Source organism: Felis catus, chromosome A1, assembly GCF_018350175.1.
Source record: "Felis catus isolate Fca126 chromosome A1, F.catus_Fca126_mat1.0, whole genome shotgun sequence".
Taxonomy (NCBI): domain Eukaryota; kingdom Metazoa; phylum Chordata; class Mammalia; order Carnivora; family Felidae; genus Felis; species Felis catus.
This window is the reverse complement of record NC_058368.1, coordinates 88,353,242-88,380,104: the sequence shown is the minus strand read 5'-3', so window position 1 is coordinate 88,380,104 and position 26,863 is coordinate 88,353,242. Positions and strand designations below refer to the sequence as shown.

The following is a 26,863-nucleotide window of genomic DNA, read 5'->3' as shown; positions in this document are numbered from 1 at the left end:
TTTCCCAACACCATTTGTTGAAGATACTGTCTTTTCCCCATTGCATATTCTTGTGTCCTTCATCATAGATTAATTGACCTATAAGTGTGGGTATATTTCTGGGCTCTCTATTCTGTTCCTCTGATTTGTGTGTCTGTTTTAGTGCCAATACCATACTGTTGTGATCACTGTCACTTTGTAGTATATCCTGAAATCTGGGATTGTGGTAACTCCAGCTTGGGTTTTATTTCTCTAGATCACTTTGGCTATTTGAGGTCTTTTGTTGTTCCATACAAATTTTAGTATTATTTGTTCTAATTCTGTGAAAAATGCTCTTGGTGTTTTGATAGAGATTGTATTAAATTTGTAAATTGCTTTGGGTAGTATGGATGTTTTAACAATATTAATTCTTCCAGTCCGTGAGCATGGTATATATTTCCATTTCTTTGTGTCATCTTTAATTTCTTTCATCAATGTCTTAATAGTTTTCAGAGTATAAGTCTTCCACCTCCTTGGTTAAATTTATTCCTAAGGTATTTTATTATTTTTGGTACATCTGTAAGTGAGATTCTTTTTTTCTCAATTTCTCTTTCTGCTACTTCGTTATGGCTATTCATACTCTTGAACTACTTCTTGCTTCAGTTTTGGAAGGTTGTGGTTTTTGAGTGTTTTGTCTGTTTCATAAAAGTCTAATTTATTGGTGTGAAATTGGGTATGGTATCCCCTAGGAGCCTTTCCAGGGCTAAAGGCTCTATGGTGATGCCTCCATCACTCCTGATGTTGGTGATATGCATTTTCTTTGTTTTATTTTGGATCATTTTTTGTAAGGGTTTTTTTTTTTTTAATTATTTCAAAGAACCAACTTTTGGCTTTTTTAATATTTTCTTTTTTTCTGTTTTCGATTTCATTGATTTCTGCTTTTCCTTTATTCTACTTACTTTGGGTTCAATTTATAACTTTTTGAGACAGAAGCTTAAATTGCTGATTTTAAATCCTTCTAAGAAGTTTTCCAACATCCACTGAAAGCTATAAATTTTCCTCATGACTGCTCCACTTGCACTCTGCCATTTTTTGCATATTGGTTTGTTTCACTCACTTCAGATTTTTTTTGATTCCCTTTACTTAGAATTGTATTTAATTTCCAGATATTTGAGGATTTTCTATTAGCCTTTTGTCATTAATTTCAAATGTCATTTGTTTGAGGACAGAGGATATGCTCTGTATGATTTCAATACTTGAAATTTATTGAGATGTGTTACATTTTTTTAATGTTCTGAATACACTTTAAAGAGTGTATTCAGCAGATGGATGTTGGTTCCATAAATATCAATCAAGTTGAGTTGTTTAAATAGTGTTTATATTCTTACTAATTGTTTTTGTCTTCTTGCTATATTATGGAGAGAAATTTGTTAAAACCTACAACTGTGGTTGTCTATTTCTTCTTTTAGTTTTATCAGTTTTTGCTTAATGAATTTTGAAATTTTGTCAGATATACTTGTTTAGTATTCAGTCTTTTTGTTGGATTGGTGGATTGTTGATGGATTATTATGCATTGTCTGTCTTTATCCTTGGTAACATCCTTGTCTTAAGGTTTACTACTGGCACGATGCATCTTTTTACCAATACCTTTGCTTTTGACATGTCTGTGCCCTTATATTTCACAGTCTCTTGTAAACAAGATATAGCTGTGTCTTGTTTTCGTTTTTGAATCCAGGCTGACAATCTGCCTTTAAATTAGAGGATTTGGTCTATTTACATTTAATATAATTACTAATATGGCTATATTTAAGTCTACCACCTTGATTATTTTCTATTTTTTCCATTTGATCTTTGTTCCTTTGCTTTTCCTTTCCTGCTTCTATTTTTTTTTTTTTCATCACAAGATAGATCTCGTGGTGTTATTAGTGGTTATTTTACAGCTGTACCGTCTGATATGGTAGGCACTAGCCACATGTAATTAAGTTTAAAATTCAGTCCTGCATTAGGAGCCACACTGTAGATGCCCAGTAACCACATGTGCCTATTACCATATTGGACAGACAGATTACTGCAGAAATTTCCATCCGATGGCTCTCTACAGATTCAGATCAGGATTTATTTGGAGTCAGAATCACCCAGAGTCAAACCTGAAAAGAGCAACATTTTTCAGAAGACATGTGTTTCTTTTCCTTTTTATTTTTATTTTAAAAAATTGTTTTTAAGTGTATTTATTTATTTGTAGAGAGAGACAGAGAGTGCCAGCAGGGGTGAATCAGAGAGAGGGAGAGAGAGAATCCCAAGCAGGCTCTGCACCGTCAGCACTGAGCTTGACTGGGGCTCAAACTCACAAACTGCGAGATCATGATCTGAACCAAAATCAGGAGTCAGACACTTAGCTGACTGAGCCACCCAGGCACCCCAGAAGACATGTGTTTCTATTGTGGGCTTATTACTGATAGCTTTGTGTCTGTAGACAGAAGAGATATGCTCTTGGCCTCGGTTTTCTTTTCTAAAACATGGGGTAGTAATTCCTGCTCTTCTGCTTCATGGAGTGCTTGGGTAAAATGTAGCCCTGTAAAATGGCTAAGTGCTGTATGAAGGCTAAAGCAGTCTTCAAGAAAACGCACTGAAACCCCGTTGACTGTTCTGTGTTTTGTTTGGTCTTTTAGGTTGCTGACAGAGCTGGAGTCCCCTTCCTGGTGGCCCTTTAGCTCCAAGCTTTGGAAGATGCCATCAGAAACAAAGCTTAAGGGAGACGCTTCAACGGCTAGTCCCAAAGCTCTTGGGAAGGAAGGGGTAGTGGTCAGAATTCCTGCTGTTGTCTCCCAGAGAACAGCATCCCATGTCAAACCAGGGAGTCTCACTGTCCTAGTGTCTGGACTGGAAATCCATGATTCGAGTTCTGCGCTCATGCACAGGTTCGAAAGAGAAGACGTGGATGACATTAAGGTTCACACGCCCTATGAGATCAGCATCCGCCAGCGGTTCATTGGGAAGCCTGACATAGCCTATCACTTGATATCTGCCAGGATGCCAGAGGCCATCCCCGTTTTGGAGGTGCAGTTCAGCAAAAAGATGGAGGTGTTAGGAGACGCCCTGACACCCAGCAGCACCAAAACCTCCTCCCCAGCAGAGAAGGGCTGCTCCATGTGGCACACAGGTGAGTGACCGCTGGTACAGGCCCTGCACAAGTCTCCAGAATCATGGTCAAATGCAGCATGCCTGTGGCACGTCCGTCATTTGAGGCATTGCTTGGAGCAGCTGCTGGTTTCCAGGCACCAGCAACTGTGCATTTGTTAGCAGGTGAGAACAACTTCGGGCCTCTTTCCTTAGTTCCTACCACCTCGAAGTGGGCAAGTCCCAGACTCAGGTGTACCACACACTCAAATGGGAGCCAGGCAGGTTTCTCCGGAGTCTGCTTTCTATCCAGAACAGAGGAGGGCTCCAGGGTAGGTGTTTTCACCTCTTTCCTCTGTGGGACTTAATTGACACTAACATGCCGGCTCTGCACTCCCGACCTGGGCCCATTCCAGGAATGTATCTGGGAATCAGAATCCTGGACAACCGTGCAGATACGTTTTGTGGGTTTGTAGGCCTTGGCGAGGGCCCATGGAGTCCTTCCGTGTGTCTCCATGGAGAGCGTGGGGCTGGACGTATGCCTTTGGACAGCCTGGGACCACCTGACTCCTCAGGCTCGCCTTCCTGATGGGTGTCAGGTAACATCTTGGTCACGTCTTTAGTCTTTTTTTTCTTTTTAAAATTTTTTTTTACATTTATTTATTTTCTTTCTCTTTTTTTTTTCAATATGAAATTTATTGTCAAATTGGTTTCTATACAACACCCAGTGCTCATCCCAACAGGTGCGCTCCTCAATGCCCATCACCCACTTTCCCCACCCTCCCACTCCCATCAACCCTCAGTTTATTCTCAGTTTTTAAGAGTCTCTTATGGTTTGGCTCCCTCCCTCACTAACTTTTTTTTTTCCTTTCCCTTCCCCATGGTCTTCTGTTAAGTTTCTCAGGATCCACATAAGAGTGAAAACATATGGTATCAGTCTTTTTCTCTATGACTTATTTCACTTAGCATAACACTCTTCAGTTCCATTCACATTGCTACAAAAGGCCGTATTTCATTCTTTCTCATTGCCAAGTAGTATTCCATTGTGTATATACCACAATTTCTTTATGCATTCATCAGTTGATGGGCATTTAGGCTCTTTCCATAATTTGGCTGTTGAAAATGCTGCTATAAACATTGGGGTACCAGTGCCCCTCTGCCTCAGCACTCCTGTATGCCTTGGGTAAATTCCTAGCAGTGCTATTGCTGGATCATTGGGTAGATCTATTTTTAATTTTTTTTTCAATATATGAAGTTTATTGTCAAATTGGTTTCCATACAACACCCAGTGCCCATCCCAAAAGGTGCCCTCCTCAATACTCATCACCCACCCTCCCCTCCCTCCCACCCCCCATCAACCCTCAGTTTGTTCTCAGTTTTTTCAACTTTTATTTATTTTTGGGACAGAGAGAGAGAGAGCATGAACGGGGGAGGGGCAGAGAGAGAGGGAGACACAGAATCGGAAGCAGGCTCCAGGCTCTGAGCCATCAGCCCAGAGCCTGACGCGGGGCTCGAACTCACAGACCGCGAGATCGTGACCTGGCTGAAGTCGGACGCTTAACCGACTGCGCCACCCAGGCGCCCCTGTTCTCAGTTTTTAAGAGTCTCTTATGCTTTGGCTCTCTTCCACTCTAACCTCTTTTTATTTTTTTTCTTCCCCTCCCCCATGGGTTTCTGTTAAGTTTCTCAGGATCCACATAAGAGTGAAACCATATGGTATCTGTCTTTCTCTGTATGGCTTATTTTACTTAGCATAACACTCTCCAGTTCCATCCATGTTGCTACAAAGGGCCATATTTCATTCTTTCTCATTGCCACGTAGTACTCCATTATGTATATAAACCACAATATCTTTATCCATTATTCATCAGTATTTTTAATTTTTTGAGGAACCTCCATACTGTTTTCCAGAGTGGCTGCACCAATTTGCATTCCCACCAACAGTGCAAGAGGGTTCACATTTCTCCACATCCCCTCCAGCATCTATAGTCTCCTGATTTGTTCATTTTAGCCACTCTGACTGGCGTGAGGTGGTATCTCAGTGTGGTTTTGATTTGTATTTCCCTGATGAGAAGTGACATTGAGCATTTTTTCATGTGTCTGTTGGTCATCTTGATGTCTTTTTTGGAAAAGTGTCTATTCATGTCTTCTGCCCATTTCTTCACTGGATTATTTGTTTTACAGGTGTGGAGTTTGGTGAGCTCTTTATAGATTTTGGATACTAGCCCTTTGTCTGATATGTGACTTGCAACTATATTTTCCCATTCCGTAGGTTGCCTTTTAATTTTGTTGACTGTTTCCTTTGCAGTGCAGAAGCTATCTATCTGGATGTGGTCCCAATAGTTCATTTTTGCTTTTAATTCCATTGCCTTTGGAGATGTGTCAAGTAAGAAATTGCTGCGGCTGAAGTCAGGTTTTTTCCTGCTTTCTCCTCTAGCGTTTTGATGGTTTCCTGTCTCACATTCCAGTCCTTCATCCATGTGGAGTTTATTTTTGTGAATGGTGTAAGAAAGTGGTCTAGTGTCATCCTTCTGCACGTTGCTGTCCAGTTCTCCTAGCACCGTTTCTTAAAGAGACTGTCTTTTTTCCATTGGATATTCTTTCCTGCTTTGCCAAAGAATAGTTGGCCATCCTTTTGTGGGTCCAATTCTGGAGTCTCTATTCTATTCCATTGGTTATGTGTCTGTTTTTGTACCAATACCATGCTGTCTTGATGATGACAGCTTTGTAGTAGAGGCTGAAGTCTGGGATTGTGATGCCTCCTGCTTTGGTCTTCTTCTTCAGTATTACTTTAGCTATTCGGGATCTTTTGTGGTCCCATACAAATTTTAGGATTGCTTGTTCTAGCTTCTAGAAGAATGCTGGTGCAATTTTGATTGGGATTGCATTGAATGTGTAGATTGCTTTGGTAGTGTTGCCATTTTAACAATATTTATTCTTCAAATCCATGAGCATGGAAGGTTTTTCCATTTCTTTGTATCTTCTTCAATTTCCTTCATAAGCTTTCTATAGTTTCAGCATACACATCTTTTAACATCTTTGGTTAGGGTTTATTCCTAGGTATTTTGTGATTCTTGGTGCAATTGTGAATGGGATTAGTTTCTTTATTTGTCTTTCTGTTGCTTCATTATTAGTGGATAAGAATGCAACTGATTTCTGTACGTTACTTTTGTATCCTGCGACTTTGCTGAATTCATGTTATCAGTTCTAGCAGCCTTTTGGTGGAGTCTGTTGGGTTTTCCATGTACAATATCATGTCATCTGCAAAAAGTGAAAGCTTAACTTCATCTTTGCCAATTTTGATGCCTTTGATTTCATTTTGTTGTCTGATTGCTGATGCTAGGACTTCCAACACTATGTTAAACAACAGCGGTGACAGTGGACATCCCTGTTGTGTTCCTGATCTCAGGGGGAAAGCTCTCGGTTTTTCCCATTAAGGATGATATTAGCTGTGGGCTTTTCATAAATGGCTTTTATGATATTTAAATATATTCCTTCTATCCTAACTTTCTCGAGCGTTTTTATTAAGAAAGGATGCTGAATTTTGTCAAATGCTTTTTCTGCATCAATTGACAGGATCATATGGTTCTTTTCTTTTATTAATGTGATGTATCACATTGATTGATTTGCAAATGTTGAACCAGCCCTGCAGCCCATTAATCACAAACATAAGCAACCTTATTGAGAATGTGGTAATTGCAGGGGACTTTAATACCCCACTTACAGCAATGGATAAATCATCTAGACACAGGATCAATAAAGAAACAAGGGCCCTGATTGATACATTGGATCAGATGAACTTCACAGATATATTTAGAACTCTGCATCCCAAAGCAACAGAGTATACTTTCTTCTCAAGTGCACATTGAACATTCTGCAAGATAGATCACATACTGGGTCACAGAACAGCCCTTCATAAGTATAAAAGAATTGAGATCACACCATGCACACTTTCAGACCGCAATGCTATGAAACTTGGAATCAACCACAGGAAAAAGTCTGGAAAACCTCCAAAAGCATGGAGGTTAAAAACGCCCTACTAAAGAATGAATGGGTCAACCAGGCAATTAGAGAAGAAATTTAAAAACATATGGAAACAAATGAAAATGAACATACAACAATCCAAACGCTTTGGGAAACAGTGAAGGCAGTCTTGAGAGGAAAATACATTGCAATGCAGGCCTATCTCAAGAAAGAAGAAAAATCCCAAATACAAAATCTAACAGCACACCTAAAGGAAATAGAAGCAGAGCAGCAAATACACCCCAAACCCAGAAGAAGAAGAGAAATAATAAAGATCAGAGCAGAAATAAACAACATAGAATCTAAAAAAAACTGTAGAGCAGATCAATGAAACCAAGAGTTGTTTTTTTTTGAAAAAATAAACAAAATTGATAAACCTCTAGCCAGGCTTCTCAAAAAGAAAAGGGAGAGGACCCAAACAGATAAAATCATGGGGGAGCCTGGGTGGCTCAGTCGGTTAAGTGGCTGACTTTGGCTCAGGTCACGATCTCACAGTCCGTGAGTTCGAGCCCTGTGTCGGGACCTGTGCTGACAGCTCAGAGCCTGGAGCCTGTTTCAGATTTTGTGTCTCCCTCTCTCTCTGCCCCTCCCCTCTTCATGCTGTGTCTCTCTCTGTCTCAAAAATAAATAAACGTTAAAAAAATTGGATAAAATCATGAATGAAAATGGAATTATTAACCAATCCCTCAGAAATACAAGCAATTATCGGGGAATACTATGAAAATTATATGCCAACATACTGGACAACCTGGAAGAAATAGACAAATTCCTAATCACCCACACACTTCCAAAACTCAAACAGGAAGGAATAGAAAACTTGAACAGACCCATAACCAGCGAAGAAATTGAATCAGTTATCAAAAATCTTCCAACAAATAAGAATCCAGGACCAGATGGTTTCCCTGGGGAATTCTACCAGACTTTTAAAGCAGAGATAATACCTATCCTTCTCAAGCTGTTCAAAAAAATAGAAAAGGAAGGAAAACTTCCAGACTCATTCTATGAAGCCAGCATTACTTTGATTTCCAAACCAGAGACCCAGCAAAAAAAGAACTACAGGCCAATATCCCTGATGAATATGGATGTAAAAATTCTCAACAAGATACTAGCAAATTGAATTCAACAGCATATAAAAAGAATTATTCACCATGATCGAGTGGGATACATTTATTTATTTTTGAGAGACAGAGCGTGAGCAGGGGCGGGGCAGAGAGAGGGAGACACAGAATCAGAAGCAGGCTCCAGACTCTGAGCTGTCAGCACAGAGCCAGACGCAGGGCTTGAACTCACAAATCGTGAGATCATGACCCTAGCTGAAGTTGGATGCTTAACCGACTAAGACACCCAGGTGCCCCATGTCTTTAGTCTGTATTTTTGTCTCTGTGAATGATTGTGAGAAGGCGTGTCTCACATCTTTTATTTGTTTTGTGGCCTCACAGGTTTGTCTCTGTGGACTGCCTATCCCGTTTGTTTTTCTCCCGTGCTGTTTCTTCATTTGATCTGTAGTAGCACCTTATTTGTTGTAGATATGTATCCCTTGTTGACTTCAGGGGCTACCAGTACCTCTCCCAGATGGTCATTTTCCACCACAGAAATGTTTAATGTTGCTGTGGTCACATCCACCATGTTTCCCCTTCAGTTTGTTTTTGAGTCCAGCTTAAGAAATCCCAGAGTCATAAAGTATCGTATTTTCTAATACTGGTGTTATATGTGATCTTACTTCTATAATATAGCAATTTTTCTGACAGGCCAGTAGTCCTTCCTTATTAACTTTGATTGCCAGGTGTCTGTTAAAGTAAGAGACATGTTTTTACTGTCCTGGTTTTTTTTTTCTCTGAAGTGATTGATTTCAGTGCTAATGTATAACCAATTTCCCTAACACATGAATATTGTGATGTTATTCTAAATGGAAGTTTCAAGAAGAAATGTGCTTAAAAATAGACCTGGTCCCATAAATACCCATAAATACCAAGACATTGGGGATGTTAACGTAAAAACTTAATTTAAAAAACGTATTTTTTTGGTGCACCTAGGTGGCTCGGTTGGTTGAGCATCCAACTTCAGCTCAAGCCGTGATCTTGTGGCTCATGGGTTCGAGTCCCATGTCAGGCTTGCTGCTGACAGAGCCTGGAACCTATTTCAGATTCTGTGTCTCCCTCTCTCTCTGCTCCTCCCTTTCTCGCATGTGTGCACTCTTTCTCTCTCAAATAACAATAAAACATTTTTAAAAAATGTATTTTCTTGGCGCTCCCAGATTTTTCTTTGGCCCCTCTCTCAAGGCCAGACTTAGAAGCCCATGACAGGGCCAAGGAGGGTGAGCAGTACGAGCCAGCATAAGACCCTGACCCAAGGGGCCTGGGCAGTGAGGGGAGACCAAGGACATGGTGCTGGGCACCCACAGCCCTTGTCCTCGTGGGGCTCCACCACATTCGTGGTTCATGGGCTTTCTGTTAGAGCTGGCGTCTTCAGAGACAGGACATGGCTCAGGGGCCAGAGCCCTGCGGCCAGGGTTTGGATCAGGAAGGGCACCAGCCAGGGCTGCTGACCACGGGCCAGACGTCTTCCTCCTCAGGGAAGCCACAGTCACCTACCGTCAGCCATGTCCGCACACACCTCCCAAGCAAGGTCCAGATTCGGGTTGGATTGAGTGATGGGGCCTGTGTTCGTGGAGTGAGTGGAGCCATATCAGGATGACACATGAGTTTTCACCTTAGGGCTAACATCAGCCTGTGCAGATCAAGACATGGAGTCCTCCCTTGGGGAGGCCACCCTGCCTGCCTGTGAGCTTCTGCAGGTGGTGAGGAGGGAGCTGAGGAAGGAGCTACAGGCCCCGGTTGTGAGCAGAGTGGTGTCTGACTTGCTGTGTGTCTCTGCTGTTGGCTGCAGCACCTGAGGTGGAGACCATGGCTGGATATCTCCAGCTGCTGTTGTGATAGAGCCTGTGGCCAGAAGGTGGCAGTGTAGTCACGGGACCCAGAGGAACTTCCCGGAGATCTCTGCAATCCTGTGCAGTGTAGGCGGCCCAGCCAGCGGCCCGGCTGGCCCAAGGTGTCTCCAGGGGCTTCGGGAGCCCGGACGACACAGGTGGGCAGCATCCACCTTGGGGGAAAGCAGTGGAAAAACTGCTGTGTTTGCCTAGCTTCCAGCTTGGGGACAAGCTGCGAGGAGGGTACAGAGTCCCCGTGTCTCAGACACCGATTCGCCTGACGAAGCGATGCTCACACACTGTCGCTCTCCCAAGTCCGCGTTTTGTCCACATTCCCTCACACCTGCTGTCCCCAACCGCGTGTGGTGTCCCATGGGATGTGTCTGTGTGGAGGTTGGCACGTTGTCTTATGTTGTCTCATGATCTTGGGCTGACAGGTTTCAGGAGGACTTAAGAGCAAGGCCCATGCATAGTGTTTTACAGAGTTTTGGGTACTTACTTTCATCTTTGCCAACTGGTCACCTTCTCTGACTGCCTATTTAAGAGGCCCTGGTCACCTGCTCACTCACCAAATGGAGATCTTACCCAGCGCCTGCCCTCAGTGCCCCCTTGGCTGTCCTGCTTCCACACTGGGACATGTGCTCCGGACCAGACCTTAATGACCGCATCTCCAGCACCCAGGACGGGCCCGGGTGTCTAACAGTACACACATCTGTGTGACAGTAATGTCCCTGTGCAGGATCACTCATTTAAGACTCTGGCTCCAGGTGGTAGAATCCTGATCCCAGGGCGCAGGACCACAGTGACCACAGACAGACCCTCACCTGTGTGGTCTCTAGGCCACAGGAACCATGCTACCACATATACCCTCCCTGTGTGGTCACTAGGACACAGGTACTCCCTGATCCCAGTGGACCCCCTGGAAGCTGTGTGGCTCTGACCCACTTGATCCCCTCCAAGGACCCATGGGTCCGAGCTGTGTGCTCTATAGTTTTTCACGTTTGCAGAGTACGGTGTTGTGGGTGTAGTTAGTGGAGACTGCTGTTTCCCTCGTTTCCACTCTCTGTCCTGTGCTTCCTGCATAAGCAGGGGTGGGAGCATCCTCTGATGTTCTCTGGGCCCATCCCTCAGCCATCGTTGAGGTGTTGGGGTCCCAGGGACAAGGAGAATGACCTCTGGAGGCTCTGCTCTGCTCCCAGGTGCAGCTGCTGGGCCTTGCTCTGGGCACACAGTGAGGCCAGGTGTGCGTCCACAGTTGCCCCTCCCAGCCCAGTCGTCGTTCCTAGAAAGTGAAATCATCCGTACATTCCCTTGTACCTTGAACGATTTGTGCTGATTCTGTTTAACTGAGATAATTAATGACTTCAGAGACAGAAACTATTTTGTACTGAAATTGATTTTTCTTCGGAGATATTTCAGAGCATTGAAGTCACTGAGTCAGTGACTCAGGTCTCAGTACAGAGCACGGGGGTGCTAAGCTCTGTGTGGATCTGCTGACCCCATAGCTCTTCATGAAAAATAGCCCTGACTTAGTATATTCCAGGAAGAAAATTTCTGTTTCGGCTTTCTGGTTAAGTAAAAACCCCTTTTGTTACACATTCAGAAGAGGTCAGCAAGCCCTCTAGAATACAGCTGCAGGTGTGTGAGCAGCGGTGGAGGCACACAGTGTTGGGCCCCGTGGGCTGCAGTCTTGGACACGCCGGCTGGAGAGGCCCAGCTGGAGAGTGCAGGGGCGGCATGGGACTGCCGGTGTGCAGGTGGAGTGATGCTGGCACAGGTGACGAGGAAAGGTGGTTGCTGCTGGTGTGGCCGGGGGGGGGGACACGTCGGTGTGATGTGGGACGGGAGCCCCAGGGGACCGGGGAGTGGACACCGAGGAAGAAATTTGCCATAGAACTGCACTCACTGTGTTCTCACTGATAACTCTGTGACATCACGTGTGTCAGCTGGCTTTCTTTTAGTCCAATAACAGCTGTAGACCAGGTTTTCTGTTTTGGCCTCCATTCTTCCAGCCGGGCTCCGATGCTGCTTTTCTGTGGCCCACTTCAGAAAAGTGCTTTTCGTTATGTAACATTGTAGGTGGTGACATCTTTGATCACGTTAAGGCCAAACAGCACTGAATTGCGGCCTATGGAAAGTTCCTTGCTAATTAAAAGCCCTGAGGAAGTTGGAGGAGGATGGGGCTTTGGAGATTTTAGAACACAGGTTGTGAAAGCAATTTCATTGGTTGCAGTCAGCATTTATTTTATTAAAAATGTTTATTTCTTTTGAGAGAGAGAGAGAGAGAGAGAGAGAGAGAGAGAGAGAGAATACCAGGTAGGCTCTACACTGTCAGCGCAGAGCCTGACATGGTGCTCAAACTCACAAACCACAAGATCATGACTTGAACTGAAATCAAGAGTTGGATGTTCAACTGACTGAGCCACCCAGGTGCCCCGGCTTTTTTTTTTCTTTTTTTTTTTTTAAAGAATGGAGTAGAAAACCTGATGTGTGTGCATGGTTTTGTCTGGGAGGACATTTGGACCCCCTGGATGAGGGTGTGGTGTTCTCCATGGACCCACTACTCATGGGACACACACACGGTATGCACACACCTGCACAGGGCCTCCTCCAGCAGAGGCCAGCCAAGACCCAGGGTCTTGCCTCCACGCAGCCCCCGCTCTGCCCATGCATTCCTGAGTGCTCTCTGTGTGGCCTGGGCCCCTTTCCTCTGCAGGACCCTGAGAAACCTGTGTCTTGTCCTCACCCAGCCTGCACTTGTCCTGGACGAGGCCGTGCTTCCTTTGCTCCTCAGGGAGGATGACTGTGTAAGAGTTATGTGGAGAAACTCAAGTAGCAGGGGAGTCTGTGTATGTGTGGAGCTCGCCCCAGACCAGCATCCTTCTTCCTTTCCTGACTGTGCGTTCATCCGGCTGCTATGCTGACTGCTCACCACCTCTGGGGTGGCCCTTCTGCGCCTCCTGTCCCACAGAAGCCAGAGATGCTGGCATCCAAACAGCTGACTCTCGTCCTGTGCACTTTCTGCTCTGCAGCTCCCTAATATAAATGTGGCTATGCCACGTACCTGGATGCTTTGCATGATGGAGAAGGGCAGACCACAGACCCTAACCGATGCCCCAGGGCTGCAGATGGAGGTTGGTTGCACCCCACAGGAGGGCCTGTCTGCCCTTCCGCTCCTCAGGAGTTCACCGGGCACAGGTGTTGGGGGGACGGGAGACACCCCTGAGCAGTGCCGGGCCACATGTAGCGCTCTGACTCACCCCCAGCTCGGCGCGGCTGCACACTCAGCTTTGCTTGGCCCAAGCTGCTGGCCATTTCCTGTGCTCTGGAGAACCACAGCATTGTGTGGGGTAAGACTCGGTGCTGCAGTTTCCAGCAGGGGATTTCCTGGGCGTTTCACCAGGGGTCAGCACATGGTACATCTGATACTCCAAACGTATGGTCTTTTCCCCCAGAGAAGGATAACGACCACTCGTGGGCCTTTCTTCAGATGTTAGCCACAGAACCAGACCTTGACTCTCCAGTCAGAGCAAGGCTAAGGGAGCAGCGTGGACCTGGGGTGGGAGTGAGGCTCGGGCAGCCCCCACCCAGCCCAGCATAGCAGAGCTCAGGGACAGGGCCCTGCCACACCCACCTCCCCAGCAGGCACAGAGGCTGTGGACCAGTGCGTGTGTGAGAGAGCCCTGACGGCCCTCGAGCCCTCAACATCAGTCCGTGTAAAGTTCTGAATGTTCTTGGGTCATTCGCACCTCCAGGAAGATGTCACGGCTGTTTGACTTTCCTTTCCAGCGTCTGGGCTGATGGACCGGGCCGTGCACCATGAGCCCTGCCCAGGCAGCCAGGACGGCCAACCACTCCAGCTGCAGACGACCCAGCCGTTCATTTCCGAGGGGGACGCCCAGGAACTGAGACAGGTAATGTGCGCTCCCGGTGCCGTGGCGCCTGCACACATCTCCCTGCTGGTGTACATGGGCCACCGTGCATCTTGCTCTCTGCAGATGCAGAGAGCAGAGAAAGAGCGGTGCTTGTTCTGGGTCCTTGCACTTGGTGACATGCAGACACGCCAGTGGGCCTGTACACACACGGTCTGCCTGTGGCCGCTCCTGCCTGTTGTACATATGCAGATATGTGCATACATGTGTACTGTGTTTGTGTGCACTGTGTGTGTGTGCTCTGCGTGTGTCTGTATATGTGCATGTGCTTTGCGTGTGTCTGTGTGTGCCTGTACTGCGTGTTTGGTGTGTATGCATGTGTCTGTGTATGTCCGTGTGTGGGCTGTGTGTGCATATGCTGTGTGTGTGTCTGTCCATGTGTGTACTCTGTGTGAATGTGCTGTGTGTCTGTAGGTCCATGTGTGTCTGTGTGTGCATGTGCTGTGTGTGTATGTGTATGTCCACATGTGTGTGCATGTGTCTGTGTCCATGTGTGGGCTGTATGTGTGCATGTGCTGTGCATATGTCTGTGTGTGTGTGCTGTGTGTATCTATGTATGTCCACGTGTGTGTGCATGTGCTATCCATGCATCTGTGTGTATGGTGTGTGTGCATGTGTCTGTGTATAGGCTGTGTGTGCATGTGCTGTGCATATGTCTGTGTATGTGTGTGTGTGCGTGTGCTGTGCGTGTGTGTGCATGTGTTGTGCATGTGTCTGTATGTCCGTGTGTGTGCTCTGTGTGAGAGTGCTGTGTATGTGTCTATGTCCATGTGTGTCTGTGTGTGCATGTGCTTTGTGTGTGTATGTGTGTGTGTGCTACACGTGTGTATGTGTATGTCTGTGTGTGTTCTGTGTGTTCATGTGCTGTGCATGTGTCTGTGTGTATGCTGTGTGGGTGTCTGTGTATGTCTGCATGTGTTCTGTGTGTGCATGTGCTGTGCATGCGTCTGTGTGTGTGGTTATGTGTGCATGTGTCTGTATGTGTGTGGGCTGTGTGTGTGCATGTACTCTGTGTGTGTCTGTGTATGTCTGTGTGCATGTGCTGTGCATGTGGTGTGTGTGCATGTGCTGTGCCTATGTGTATATCTGTATGTGTGCTGTGTGTGCATGTGCTGTGCATGTGTATGTGTATGTCTGCATGTGTGTGCATGTACTCTGCGTGTGTCTGTGTGTTCGTGTGCTGTGTGTCTGTGTATGTCCGTGTGTGTTCTGTATGTGCATGTACTGTGCATGCGTCTGTGTGTGTGCTATGTGTACATGTGCTGTGTGTGTCCATTTGTTTGCTGTGTGTGTGTATGTCTGTGTGTCCATGTATGTGTGCATGTACTCTGCATGTGTGTATGTCTGTGTGCATGTGCTGTGCGTGTGGTGTGTGTGCATGTGCTGTGCATGTGTCTGTGTATGTCTGCATATGTGTGCATGTGCTGTGCCATGTGTATATGTCCATGTGTGTGCTGTGTGTGCATGTGCTGTGTGTGTGTATGTCTGTGTATGTGTGCATGTACTCTGTGTATCTGTGTATGTCTGGATGCATGTGCTTTGCGTGTGGTGTGTGTACATTTGCTGTGTATGTGTCTGTGTATGTCTGCATGTGTGTGCATGTGCTGTGCGCATGTATATGTCTGTGTGTGTGTTGTGTGTTCATGTGCTGTGTATGTGTACATCTGCTGTGCATGTATCTGTGTGTGTGCTGTGTGTGCATGTGCTGTGTGCATGTCTGTATGTCTGTGTGTGTGTGTGTATGTGTGTGTGCAGGTGCCCCACAGGGGTGTGTACAACTGAGCATACTCACCCACATTTCTCTCAAGGGCTTGACACTGGATTCTTGCCTCTTTTTGTCCAGAAGTAGAACTTTAAACAATATTAGATGGAAATATTTTAATTTGTCTTCCTATGTTATTGCTGGACAATAGTGATTTAACTTTTTCCTTTTTAAGTAATTTTGAAGCAAATGCCTAGACATCGTGTATGTGCGCATCGTAGACGTGTCAGTGCACGTCTGTAGAACGTAAGAACTGGTAGAAACCCCCACACCCTGCCACGCTCACCTGGGTTCACCAGACATCAGTCCTCGTGTTCAGGGAGGTGTGTGTGTGTTTGTGCCGCTCAGGACCCGCACGCGGCCCCACGCGGGACACTCAGCAAAGCGCCTGCATGTGTACAGCTTCTCTCTGCCCTTCCCGTTCGCTTCATGGTATATTTGTAGAGAAAACTTGGATTCCCTGGTTCATAGCTAGACACTTTGTCAGACTCAGGCTCTGCTTTGGAGAGGCTATTCCGTCAGTGGCACCTCACTCTTCCACCAGGGCACACAGGAAGACCGTTCGTCTTTTAAACCTGTTTTTAAAGAAGTCCTATTGATGCATCTGCAGAGGCACGGTCTCCTTTAAGCTGGGCCATTTCCTCCTTGGAAAAAAGGCATTCATCTTTGCTGTGGGATATTTTAAATATGCATGAGCTGTCACTCTTTCCCCTGGTCTAACTTAGTCACTTTCAGTAATGACACATAGGAACGCTGCTTTCTAGCTGCAACCACAAATTCTGCAGGTTACTGACTACTCCTTGTGACCCACGTATTGACTGCAGAACACAGCTTCAGGCCTTGAGAAACCCTTATCCTATAACAGACAAGTCCCCGTTCTCCTGAGAGAGGATGAGAGTACACAGGCCTCAGGCTGGGGGGATCGGGGACCCTCTCCCACCCTCCTATGAAGGCATCCCACCGTGTTGTGTTGAGGCCGAGGCAGGAACGTGACTTTTTGATAGGAAGTGTAGGGATTTCATCTGTTGGTTCTGGTGGCGTCCATGTGGTTTGAAAGGCCCCTTCCAATTTCAAACCAGCAGTCTATTCCCTAGGTGGTAGAGGTCAGGATGTGAGTAGGATGGGCTCCCGTGCCCTCCTTCCCCATGAGACACTGCGTCCCTGGGGTTAGTCCTGACCGTTGTCCACAGGTGACCAAGCCGTGAGTCAGGACGCCAGTTGCAGGGCGGGGAAGCAATGACCCCTGGGTAGTGGGGCTGGGGAGCACTGCAGGAGAGCAGGGCTCTGCACCAGCCAGCTGCCTCCCCCCCTGCAGGGAGGGCCCAGCTCCACAGGACCTCGTCCTCTAGAGGTGAAACACATGTTTCATATTTAGACAAGAATTCTTAGCTGTAGTTGAAGCTCAAGCGAAAGTAGGAATGAGGTAAATTTCTGGGGAAAACAGAAATGCAAGACCCACCCCCCCCCCAACCCCCCTCCCGTTCAGCTGTGGTTTCTGTGGCAGATGCTGTTACAGTTGTTACGTGGAAAGCAGTTCGGATGCTGACAGAGACGACCGGCTGTGGTTTCCCCGGGGCCAGCGTGCTCAGCGCAGCGGGCCAGCTCTCACCGCGGCGGCCACTGTCCACGGGGACTGGAAGAGGCACCGGATTCCCTGGACGGGTTTGGCAGAGCGCCGTGAACCATGTCTCGCGTCTGATGCGCTGGCCTTTCCTGCCTTGGGACTGCGGCCTGTTTGTCAGGACAGCAGTGTCCGCTGCCTGCTGGATGCAGTTCTCCCCTCGCTGGGAGTTTTCTCCATCATGTCTTAACCCCCACTGCCCTGTCTGCTCCTGATCTAGCTTTCCCTGCTGACCATGGTACAGGGACCGCAGCCTGACGTGTAGCCACAGACGTGGCAAAGGAGGGTTCACCAGATGCTCCTGCCCTTCCTATAACAGGGGGTGCAGGGTGAGGACCTGGGCTGTGAGCTCACGGTCCCCATTCTGGGGGTGGGGGTGAGGACCCAGGCTGTGAGGTCACAGTCCCTGTACTGGGAGTGTGGGGTGATGAGGACCCGGGCTGTGAGCACACGGTCCCCTTTCTGGGGGTACAGGGTGAGGACCCGGGCTGTGAGCTCATGGTCCCCATTCTAGGGGTGCAGGGTGAGGACCCGGGCTGTGAGGTCACGGTCCCCATTCTGAGGGTGCAGGGTGAGGACCCAGGCTGTAAGGTCTCGGTCCCCATTCTGGGGGTGCAGGGTGAGGACCCGGGCTGAGGTCACAGTCCCCATTCTGGGGGTACAGGGTGAGGACCTGGGCTGTGAGGTCACGGTCCTCATACTGGGGGTGAGGGGTGAGGACCCGGGCTGTGAGGTCACAGTCCCCATACTGGGGATGCGGGGTGAGGACCCAGACTGTGAGGTCACGGCCCCTGTTCTAGGGGTGTGGGGTGAGGACCCGGGCTGTGAGGTCACGGTTCCCGTTCTCGAGGTGCAGGGTGAGGACCCGGGCTGTGAGGTCATGGTCCCCGTACTGGGGGTGCGAGGTGAGGACCTGGGCTGTGAGCTCACAGTCCCCATTCTGAGGGTGTGGGGTGAGGACCCGCACTATGAGGTCATGGTCCCCATACTGGGAGTGTGGGGTTATGAGAACCCGGGCTGTGAGGTCACAGTCCCCATGCTGGGGGTGAGGGGTGAGGACCTGGGCTGTGAGCTCACGGTTCCCTTTCTGGGGGTGTGGGGTGAGAACCCAGGCTGTGAAGTCTCGGTCCCCTTTCTGGGGGTGCAGGGTGAGGACTCGGGATGTGAGATCCCGGTGAGATCATGGAGGGGCATTGGCGCAGGCAGGCAGTCAGGCACCTTGCTGGACTGGGCTCTGCTCGGGGACGGGAACTGCTGGTGTCCTTGCTGGCCAAGAGGCTGGATTCAGTGCCCTGAGCTGTTTGGAGTGACTGCTGATGTTTGAGCAGTGGGTGCTGAACTCATTTCAGGTTTCTACCCTTCCCCCTGCCTGTTCTCTTACTGTCCTGTATCTTCCCCTGAACCCTTCCAAGTCATTTTCATCACTTATGGGAAAAGCAGTGCTGCTTTGTGGGGTACGGGAGGTTACGATGCCACTCGTATTTATGGTTTTGATGCCAGTCCAGATACTGCTGGTGAGTTAGGCCCCTCTTTTCAGTATCTGTTACTTTGTAAGTTATTAAAAATGCCCTGACATCATGTCCTGTGTCACTTGTGTGAAACCATAAGAAGAGCCTTGGAAACCTCTGACATCCTTGACCGTTGACATCTCAGTGAGAAGACAGGCGTCCTGGGATGGGCCCTGCACTAGGAACTAGGGTCCTGGCTCTGGCCCGCCTGCTGCGGCTTCATGCCCTCCCTCCTATGCTGCCCCCTGAAATCGCTGGCCGTGGTGATCGGCCCCAGGGCATCGCCAGGACACAGCTGGGCTTTGAGGAGGGGCAGCTCCCTTGCAGTCTGGGTGGTTGGGAACACGTTGTGCCCCTTCCACTGCCCCGGAGACGTGGATGGGGAGGCAGTGCCGCAGACAGATTCTAGAATGTGCCAGCCCCAACTAGAGCAGCTGCTGGGCTGTGTGGAGGGAGGAGTGCTAGAGACAGGAGCTCAGGGAGGGAGGAGCATGGTTGTGGGGGTGGGGGGAAAGGGGAGTAGCATGGGAGAGAGGAGCTTGAGGAAGGAGCTCAGGGGCAGGAGCAGAGGTGAGGGGGCGGAGCGCAGGACAGGGGACGGCAGGAGTGGGTAGGGTCAGGAGCAGGTATTGGGGAACAGGAGCAGGGGCTATAGAGCCTGGGTTGAGGGCAGGAGCAGGAGTGAGGGGGGCAGGAGCTGGCGGGGAGCAGGGTGGAGTGTGGAGTGGGGTGGGGTGGGGAGGACAGGAGGTGGGGGGAGCAGGGGGGAGCATGGGGTGGGGTTGGGAGGGCAGGAGCAATTACGAGGGAGGGTAGGAGCTGGGGGGGCAGGGTGGAGCGGGGGCTGGGGTGGGGTGGGCAGGGCAGGAGCAGGGGGAGCCAGGCAGGAGTGTATGCTTTCCTCTTGCCTCAGCTCCAAGGGAACCCCACACCTTAAAGTGCAGACATTTCAGGATGGTGCGCCTCAGCACTTTACCCTGTGTGTGCTGTTGTAGTGAACACTCATCATGTAAGTGTGCGGTTGTGTCCAAGTCCCGTACAGTGTCAGCTCCCGGCCGTGGCCCTCCTGTGCTGCTCCTTGAGGTCACCTGCTCTGGGAACCTCCTTCAGGTGCAGTCACCTGTGTGTCCATCCACGCTAGGCTTTCCTCGCTGCGCACTGAGCTTTCCAGCTGATGGTCTTGAAGCACCTGCACTTTCCTTTCTGCAGCCAAGTACACGGTGTGTGGATGGCTCACGTGTGTGCATTCACTGTGTCTGTATGTCTGGGCCCCACTGCCACTCCCAGGTCCCAGGGTCACTCCCCCTGTAGTATTTTCCACACACTCCTTCCCACGCTGGTGTGGGGAGCTGTGAGTCCTCCTGCCTCAGTCTCCTTCTCCAGGGTTGCTTTGGCCCTGAAGGGCTCGTTGCAATTCCAGACAGATTGGAGGAGGGATTGGAGATTCCTCCTCCTTCTGGGGAGGAAGAAAGTCTTCTGGAAATTTGACACGGATTGTGGTGAATGTATAGGTCACTTTGGGACGTACCGCCATCTTGCAGCCTAGGAACACGGACACCCTTCCCTAGTTAGGTCTTGAACATGTCTCCGTGTGGGATGCAGGTCTTAGGCCTTTACCTCTATTTTCTTGCATTCTGGGGTGAGTCCTACTTGGATCCCATGGTGACCTGATGGTGAGCTGGTGCCCGGGGCCCCCCTAGTCCTGGGCGGCGTTCCGTGTGCCTGCCCTGCCTGGACCCTGAGTTGGACAGGCCGGTCGGCCCACTTTGAGGGCTGAGGGATCCCTGAACGCAGCTGCCCATGTCTCACTGTCGGGATAGGATCCTGGTGAGTCCACTTCTCCACCCACTGCACAGGGAGGCGGTCTTGAGGAGGGGCCTCCCTAGAAGAGAACCCTGTGCTGCTGTCCACAGACAGCCCTCAGGGCCTCGAGGAATGCAGCAGAACGGACGAGGTGGGACATGGGGGTGGTCTATGAGTGCTGAATGTGACAGATCGTAGCCTAGAATGTTCTTTACAGCCTCCAGAGCTTTGGCTGTGCTGGAAGCCAGTGTTTCCCTCCTTACCTTCTCTATAGCATATTAATGGCCCCAACTGGAAGAACTATTTGGACTTGCAGACAGCTTGATTTATCCCAGCTCTGTTCTTAAATGGTTACTAATTTCTCACTGCAAGAAAATTCACAGTTTTTCAGTGAGTCAGCTTAATAACAAGATCAGGGCAGACAGTCTCACTAATACTAAACTCACTTTAGGTGCTCAATATTGATGTAGTGGTACTCTGAATCCTGGGGTTTTATCATGAGGCAGAACAAGGCATTTTCTTCTTCAGACGGTGAGTTAGCACATTGCAGATGTGCACATGTGAAGGTCCATCCTTCTGTGCTCTGTGTCCCTCCCCTGCCACAGTGACGTGGTCGGAGCCGGAGGCTGGACAACCAGGGCCCTGGAGGCTCACAGCGGAGCTGGGCCTCTGCCTCCTCCCTCTGATTCTCACACCTTGACAGCTTGTGGTAAGGCGCTTACATTGAAACACACGTGTTTGTAAGTGGACCTTCCTTGCTGGATGAGCTGTTTTTCCATCATTTATTATAAACAGAATGAGAGTGTCATCTGCGCCACTATCTTGCGGTCCGTGGTGTCGGGAGGTACAAGCCATCCTGGCATACGGCCAGTACAGAGAGAGCACAGTAACTTCTCTGCCCTGGGGACCACGTGGTGCCACCCGCTGCTGGCCCGAGCCATCCAGGCATCTCTCCTGGTTGTTGAAGCTGCTGAGTGGGCCCAGTGCCCTGCCGGAGGGGACCGAGCTTTCCCGGCAGTGCCTGTTCGTGTCTGTCTATGCCTCGCCTGTGCTGTGTGCACCGTGTGTTTCTCTGTAGTTTACGAAAGTTGCTTCCTCCCAAAACTCAGTGCGCTTTTACTCAGGTCATTTTTGTGTAGGTTCACATGTGTCCAGGAAGATGGCTTGTCACTGGGGCAGGGACCTGAGGACGAGCCGTGGAGCCGGGTTGAGACAGTGCCCAGGGATGGCTCCTCTGAGCGGCCTGCTGATCCTTCAGAGACTGGCAGCATGAGACATTGCTGACGAGACAGCTTGTCATCCTGGGCCACAGCAGTAACAACTGTTCAGGTTTGGCCAGACTTGCTACTCCCCATTCTTTCCACCCTGTGTTCTGTGGAATGCACATGGTGCCGCTTAGTGTCTCCAGCCCCTTTCTTAAAGGGAAAGAACACCACACCAGCATGCAATGCGCACTCTTAGCCTGACAGTGTCCTCAGTAATTTTACTGGCAGACATGGTGGCTGTAAAGGGCACTCGTATTTCTGCAGTATCAGTTCATTTCAAGCACAGTTTTGGCGGGCCGGCCAGGGTCTCCTCACGGGCTGCACAGAAGGCGACTCAGAGAGACATTTTCAGAGTCCAGCAAGTCAACAGGAACGTGCCGTGTTTGGACTGTACACTCAACAGAATGCTCCGCGTTTGCGGGCGAGTCAGCCGGTCCTGGATCCTGGCAAGAGGCATGCGCTGGGCCACGAAGGGGCACGGCTCTGTTGGGAGAGCTGTCACATGGTGGGGTGGTCTTGTGCTCCCTGGCACAATGGCCATGGGCCACATGTGGCCACCGAGCACTGGAAGTGTGGCTTATCCAGCTTGAGGTGTGCTGGGAGTACACCATTCGGCAATTGATGAAAGCATGTGTCTCGTTAGCATTGTTCGCGTTGACCTCACGCTGAAGTGAGAATATCTTGGTTTGATGGGGTAAAATAGGGTGCATTGTTGACAGTCATAATACTTACCGTTTTTACTGTTGAAAATGTGCACGTTAGAAAATTTCAAGTCCCAGCTGTGGCTCTCCATAGGCAGGACATCTGCCATAGCTGCTCAGGGCTATGAGAGCAGGCCTGGGTCCTAACCCCCTCACATGGCTGTGTGAGTGCTATGACCTAGGTCATCACACCATGATCCCTGTGGGCTCATCACATCAGGGCTGCACTGACTGGCCCTGAGCTTAGGGTCTTGGGCAAGCTCCTGGGCCTGGTTTGAGACACAGCTAGTTTGAAGGCTCTTAGAGACCAGTTGGGGTGCATGGCAGGGGACCCACAGTCCTTACCCAGATCTGGGCTGACCAGGATGAGGTCGTGGGTGTGTGCTTCAGCCCCCAGAGTCACACGTCTGTGCGAGCGTGTGGGCACGGGGTGGAAGGAGGCCAGATGCTCAAGCGCCACAGCGTTGCTAGCAGTGCTTGTCTGACAGCACCAGCTGGGTTTGGGTTCAGGACAACATACTTCCTTTTCTAGTTCTGTGTCCTGTGTGCTTGCCCAGTGAGATCTGGCCAGTAGCTGCCTTACTAAAAGCCCATGCCATCAGCACAGGTGCACCTGTGCCTGCTCACAGTGCAGATCCTGCTGGTCCTGGAAGATGCTTGGTGGGGTTGACAGGGACATAGATGGCCCAGCACAGGGGGTCCCCTCGTGGGTGTGGAATAGGGTGCACATGGGTAGTACAGGCCAGCCCGCCAGGGACATGGTGTGTGCATACCTCCTGGAGCGCCGCGTTGGTGCACTCAAGGTGGAGGCCTGCTGGGAGGGGTGGTTGGTGGGAGAGGGACCTGCCTCACACGGTGCTGAGCGGTGACTGTTTATTGTGCTGTTTGGGCCTCAGCCATGTGAGGTCATAGGAACGCGATGGAAAAGACCTCCTGTATTAGGTCATCCAGCCCGTCCCTCAGAGCCGACTGACCCCACAGTATACTTTCCAGAGCTCCGTCCAGTTTTTCCAGTGACTCAGCGGCTCCCAGAGGGCGCGCAAGGCTGGTGTCTGAGCCTGCTACCTCGGGTCAGGTTTTGTTGTTCCGTGCCTGGACGGGGCTCCCAGGGGTGATGCTGGGCTCGCAGAGAGGTGAGGGGCCCAGCCTGCCTCTGTCACAGCGACCTCTGTGCTCCTCACCGCCGGCCCCTCCACGAAGCAGGCTGTCGCAGTGCTCCTGCAGCTGAGCCTCCAGGACTTGGCGGGCGCGCCTCACATGGCGCTTTATAGTTTTGACAGCTTGCTCCCATTTGTGAGCTCATTCCGGCCTCACCGCTCCTGAGGAAGGAGCTGATCTGCTCATCCTCCCGGCCACCTCCCTGCCTCCATTCTCTTCCTCGTGTGGCAGCCAGCAGTGCAGGGTGGCTTCTTGCGATGCCTCCCGAGACATCACCTGGGGACTGGTGTGCTGTCCCTGAGGTGTGGCCAGTCCTAGGCTGTGGTGTCACCTGGTGGTGCCAGTGGGGGTGATATCAGTGCGTGGTATGGCGCCCTGTGGGGTCCCCGCTGTGTCCCCTGGGCCAGTCACTGCTGACATTCGTCCCTGCATGACCAAGGACTTAGAAGTCATCTGCGGGCCATGGACCCGCTGGGAGAGGGCAGACAGGCACCCCGTGCTCCTCGGCGATTCACATTCTGCAGGCCCTTTGTCCTGACCCGACTTTCCCTGAAACTGGCATTAACATTTATTGTAGGTAGTTGGTCATTAAGATTTCTCTTAAAATCATTCCTTTTTGTTGTCAGCTTGAGGATATTAAAGTTTTAAAGCCAGGCTCAGCACGCACGTAGTTAAAGTACCTTTCACAATGCAAGTAGTCTCAGTAGAATTGCAGTAAAACGCCTGCTCTTACAGCATGTGAGACTTTGGACGTGTGACTGAGCCACAGAAATGGGGCGAGGGGCCACCATCCAGCCTGTCAGCGTCCCTCCTCCCCTCTCAGCCCGCAGGATTGTGCTCCACGATCTCGCCTCCCTTGGGTGCTTTGTATGTGAAATGTTTCAAACACAAAGGAGAAAGTGGTTTGGCTTTTCTTTGTAAATCCTGTGTTTCCAGCTAGTCTGGGTTCGGTCCTTGGGTGCAGACAGGTACTGAAGACAGTGACTGTACAGACCCCAGGCTGCATTGTCAACTCCAGCCTGCTGCCCGCCCTGGGGGTCAATGCTGCTGAGTGGCCCAGCTGAGACCCAGACCCAGGACTGGAGGGCAAAGTGTTCATCACCCCTACTGACTCACAACATTTCCTAAGCACTATAAACGTGACGGGAAGATACACTGTTTTTGAGAGTTTGAAGAAAGGCATCCCCCCCTGCCACATGTGCCTCTCTTGCAGATCCTGAGGAAACTCAAGGGTCTTGCCCTGGACACCGAGGCAGAGCTGGAGAGGCAGGACGAGGCCCTGGATGACATCACCGCTGCCGTGGACCGGACCACCCTAACCATCGACAAGCACAATCGGAGGGCAAAGAAACTGACTTAGAGGGACAAGAAAGCATGACAGTCACTTCCCTGAGTGCTTTGTTCTCAACACCTGCACGCTTCCTTGACCAGAAAGCCCGGGAAGTTGGGTCCAGGGCTAGGCGGTACCTGGAGGCCTTGCCCTGGGAGGTGCAGGCCTGCCTGGGCTGTAGGGGCCTGGCTCCCTGTGTACTGTGATGCTGACCATGGCCCCCAGGGGGGAGGAGAAGCTCCAGGAGGCCTGCACCCCCATGGTGGCCCCAGCTCCTCTTGCTCCCACCTGTCCTGGGCCCTGATTCCCTGCTCCCTACCCTTACTCCCCTCACTCCTCCCCCCCACTCTCCCCCTTCTCCCCCCTCTCCTCCCCCCACTGCCCCCTGCTCCCCCCCCCACCCCACTCCCTGCCCTCCCTCCCCATTCCTCCTCCCTGCAGGGCTCCCCCCGTACCCACTCCCCCCTCCTTGCAGGCCACTCCCCTTTCATACTTGAGCCCCTTGGAGCCTGGACAGCAGCTGGAAGCTGACCCCAGTGCTCAAGGCTGCTTTGCATGGCCAGCAGCACAGCTAGCGGAGTCTTCATTGTTTCTCTGTCCTTGCTTGGTGCAAAAGGGCAATTTAAGTCTCTGGTAAAGAAGTCTGCTGATTTTTGACTCTGCCCCCCTAACTCTGTGTGCTATGTGAGCAGAGCCCCTTCTGCAGGACAACATTCAGGCCCGAGACCCCCCCTTCTCTGGGCCACTGTGTGTGGGCCCCAGTGCCCTCAGTCTGTCCTTCTCTAGGGACAGGCCAGTTCCTTCCTGGTTGTGCTGTGATTTTCTACCCGAAGTCTAGTACATCTGGAGGTCATCCTATAAACACCTGAAATGTTCTTCCCCTGCCCAGTTTTTAGCCAAGTGTGAAAAAAATACATATTGCACCTATTTTAAAAAGTGTCGATTTTTTCTTTAGATGCCCCATTTCTGCCCAGAAATAGAAGAGATACCGTAGTTTTAGAATGTATTTTGAAGATACATGTTGATGCTGCTTTCTGCTTGGGATCCCAGTGGGAGGGCCCCTCAGGAAAGGATGGGGGCAGAGTGCGGAAGTGGGTGAGCCCTTCTCTCACAGGCCGGGCCACCTGCAGACTGCTTTGGAATAGGCTCTCCTGTGGCTGTCCTCTGGCTGTGCAGGTATAGTGCTAATTTTCTGGGGCTGCTAATGAAGTACAAGTGGGGGACCTAGGACAGCAGGCTTTGTTCTCTCCCAGGTCTGCAGGCCAGGAGACTGAGGTCAAGGTGTCACAGGGCCATGCTTCCTCTGAAGGCTCCAGGAGGATCTCTCCTGCCTCTCCTGACTGCCAGAGCCTCAGGAGTTCTGGACTCATGGCCGTGTCTCCCCAGTCTCTGCCTCCATCACCAAATGGCTGACTGAAATTCCCCCTCCCTTGTCTCATAAGGACACCTGTCACTGACTCAGGGCCCGCCCTGATCCAGGGCTAGCTTTTGCATAATGTGGCCATTTCTGCTAATGTCGCATTCCAGTTCAGTGTGGATGTGAATTTGGGGTCACCTAGGAGTGCGCAAATTTCTGGAAGCTGGCTTGTTCAAGAAGACACAGGAAGTAGCACGTCTAGAAAATAACCTTCATGGGTATCTTCTGGTTCTTGTTACTTTGGTGAGGTATAGCCCTCATCTCTGTCTACTGTATTTGGCCTGTCCTTACCAACCTCCAGAATGACAAGTGGGCCTGTGCTTTCAGGGCCCCCAGTCTGAT

The 26,863-nt window shown here is 50.0% G+C and overlaps 1 protein-coding gene across 2 annotated transcripts in view; it reads left to right on the top strand.

Moving 5' to 3' along the window:
• SNAP47 (synaptosome associated protein 47) overlaps positions 1-26,040 on the top strand; it is a 52,583-nt gene extending 26,543 nt beyond the window's left edge. The window contains exons 3-6 of one of the 2 annotated variants that reach the window (XR_006597352.1): positions 2,628-3,118; positions 13,814-13,938; positions 17,223-18,004; positions 24,988-25,158. Coding sequence is in view for 1 of the 2 variants with exons in the window: in XM_003980626.5 (XP_003980675.1) it covers positions 2,628-3,118; positions 13,814-13,938; positions 24,988-25,134 (763 nt within the window). In the remaining variant the exon portion in view is untranslated. Of the gene's footprint in view, positions 1-2,627; positions 3,119-13,813; positions 13,939-17,222; positions 18,005-24,987 lie in introns of both variants that reach the window. The other variant, XM_003980626.5, reaches the window with a different exon arrangement.
• Positions 26,041-26,863: the final 823 nt, after the last annotated feature.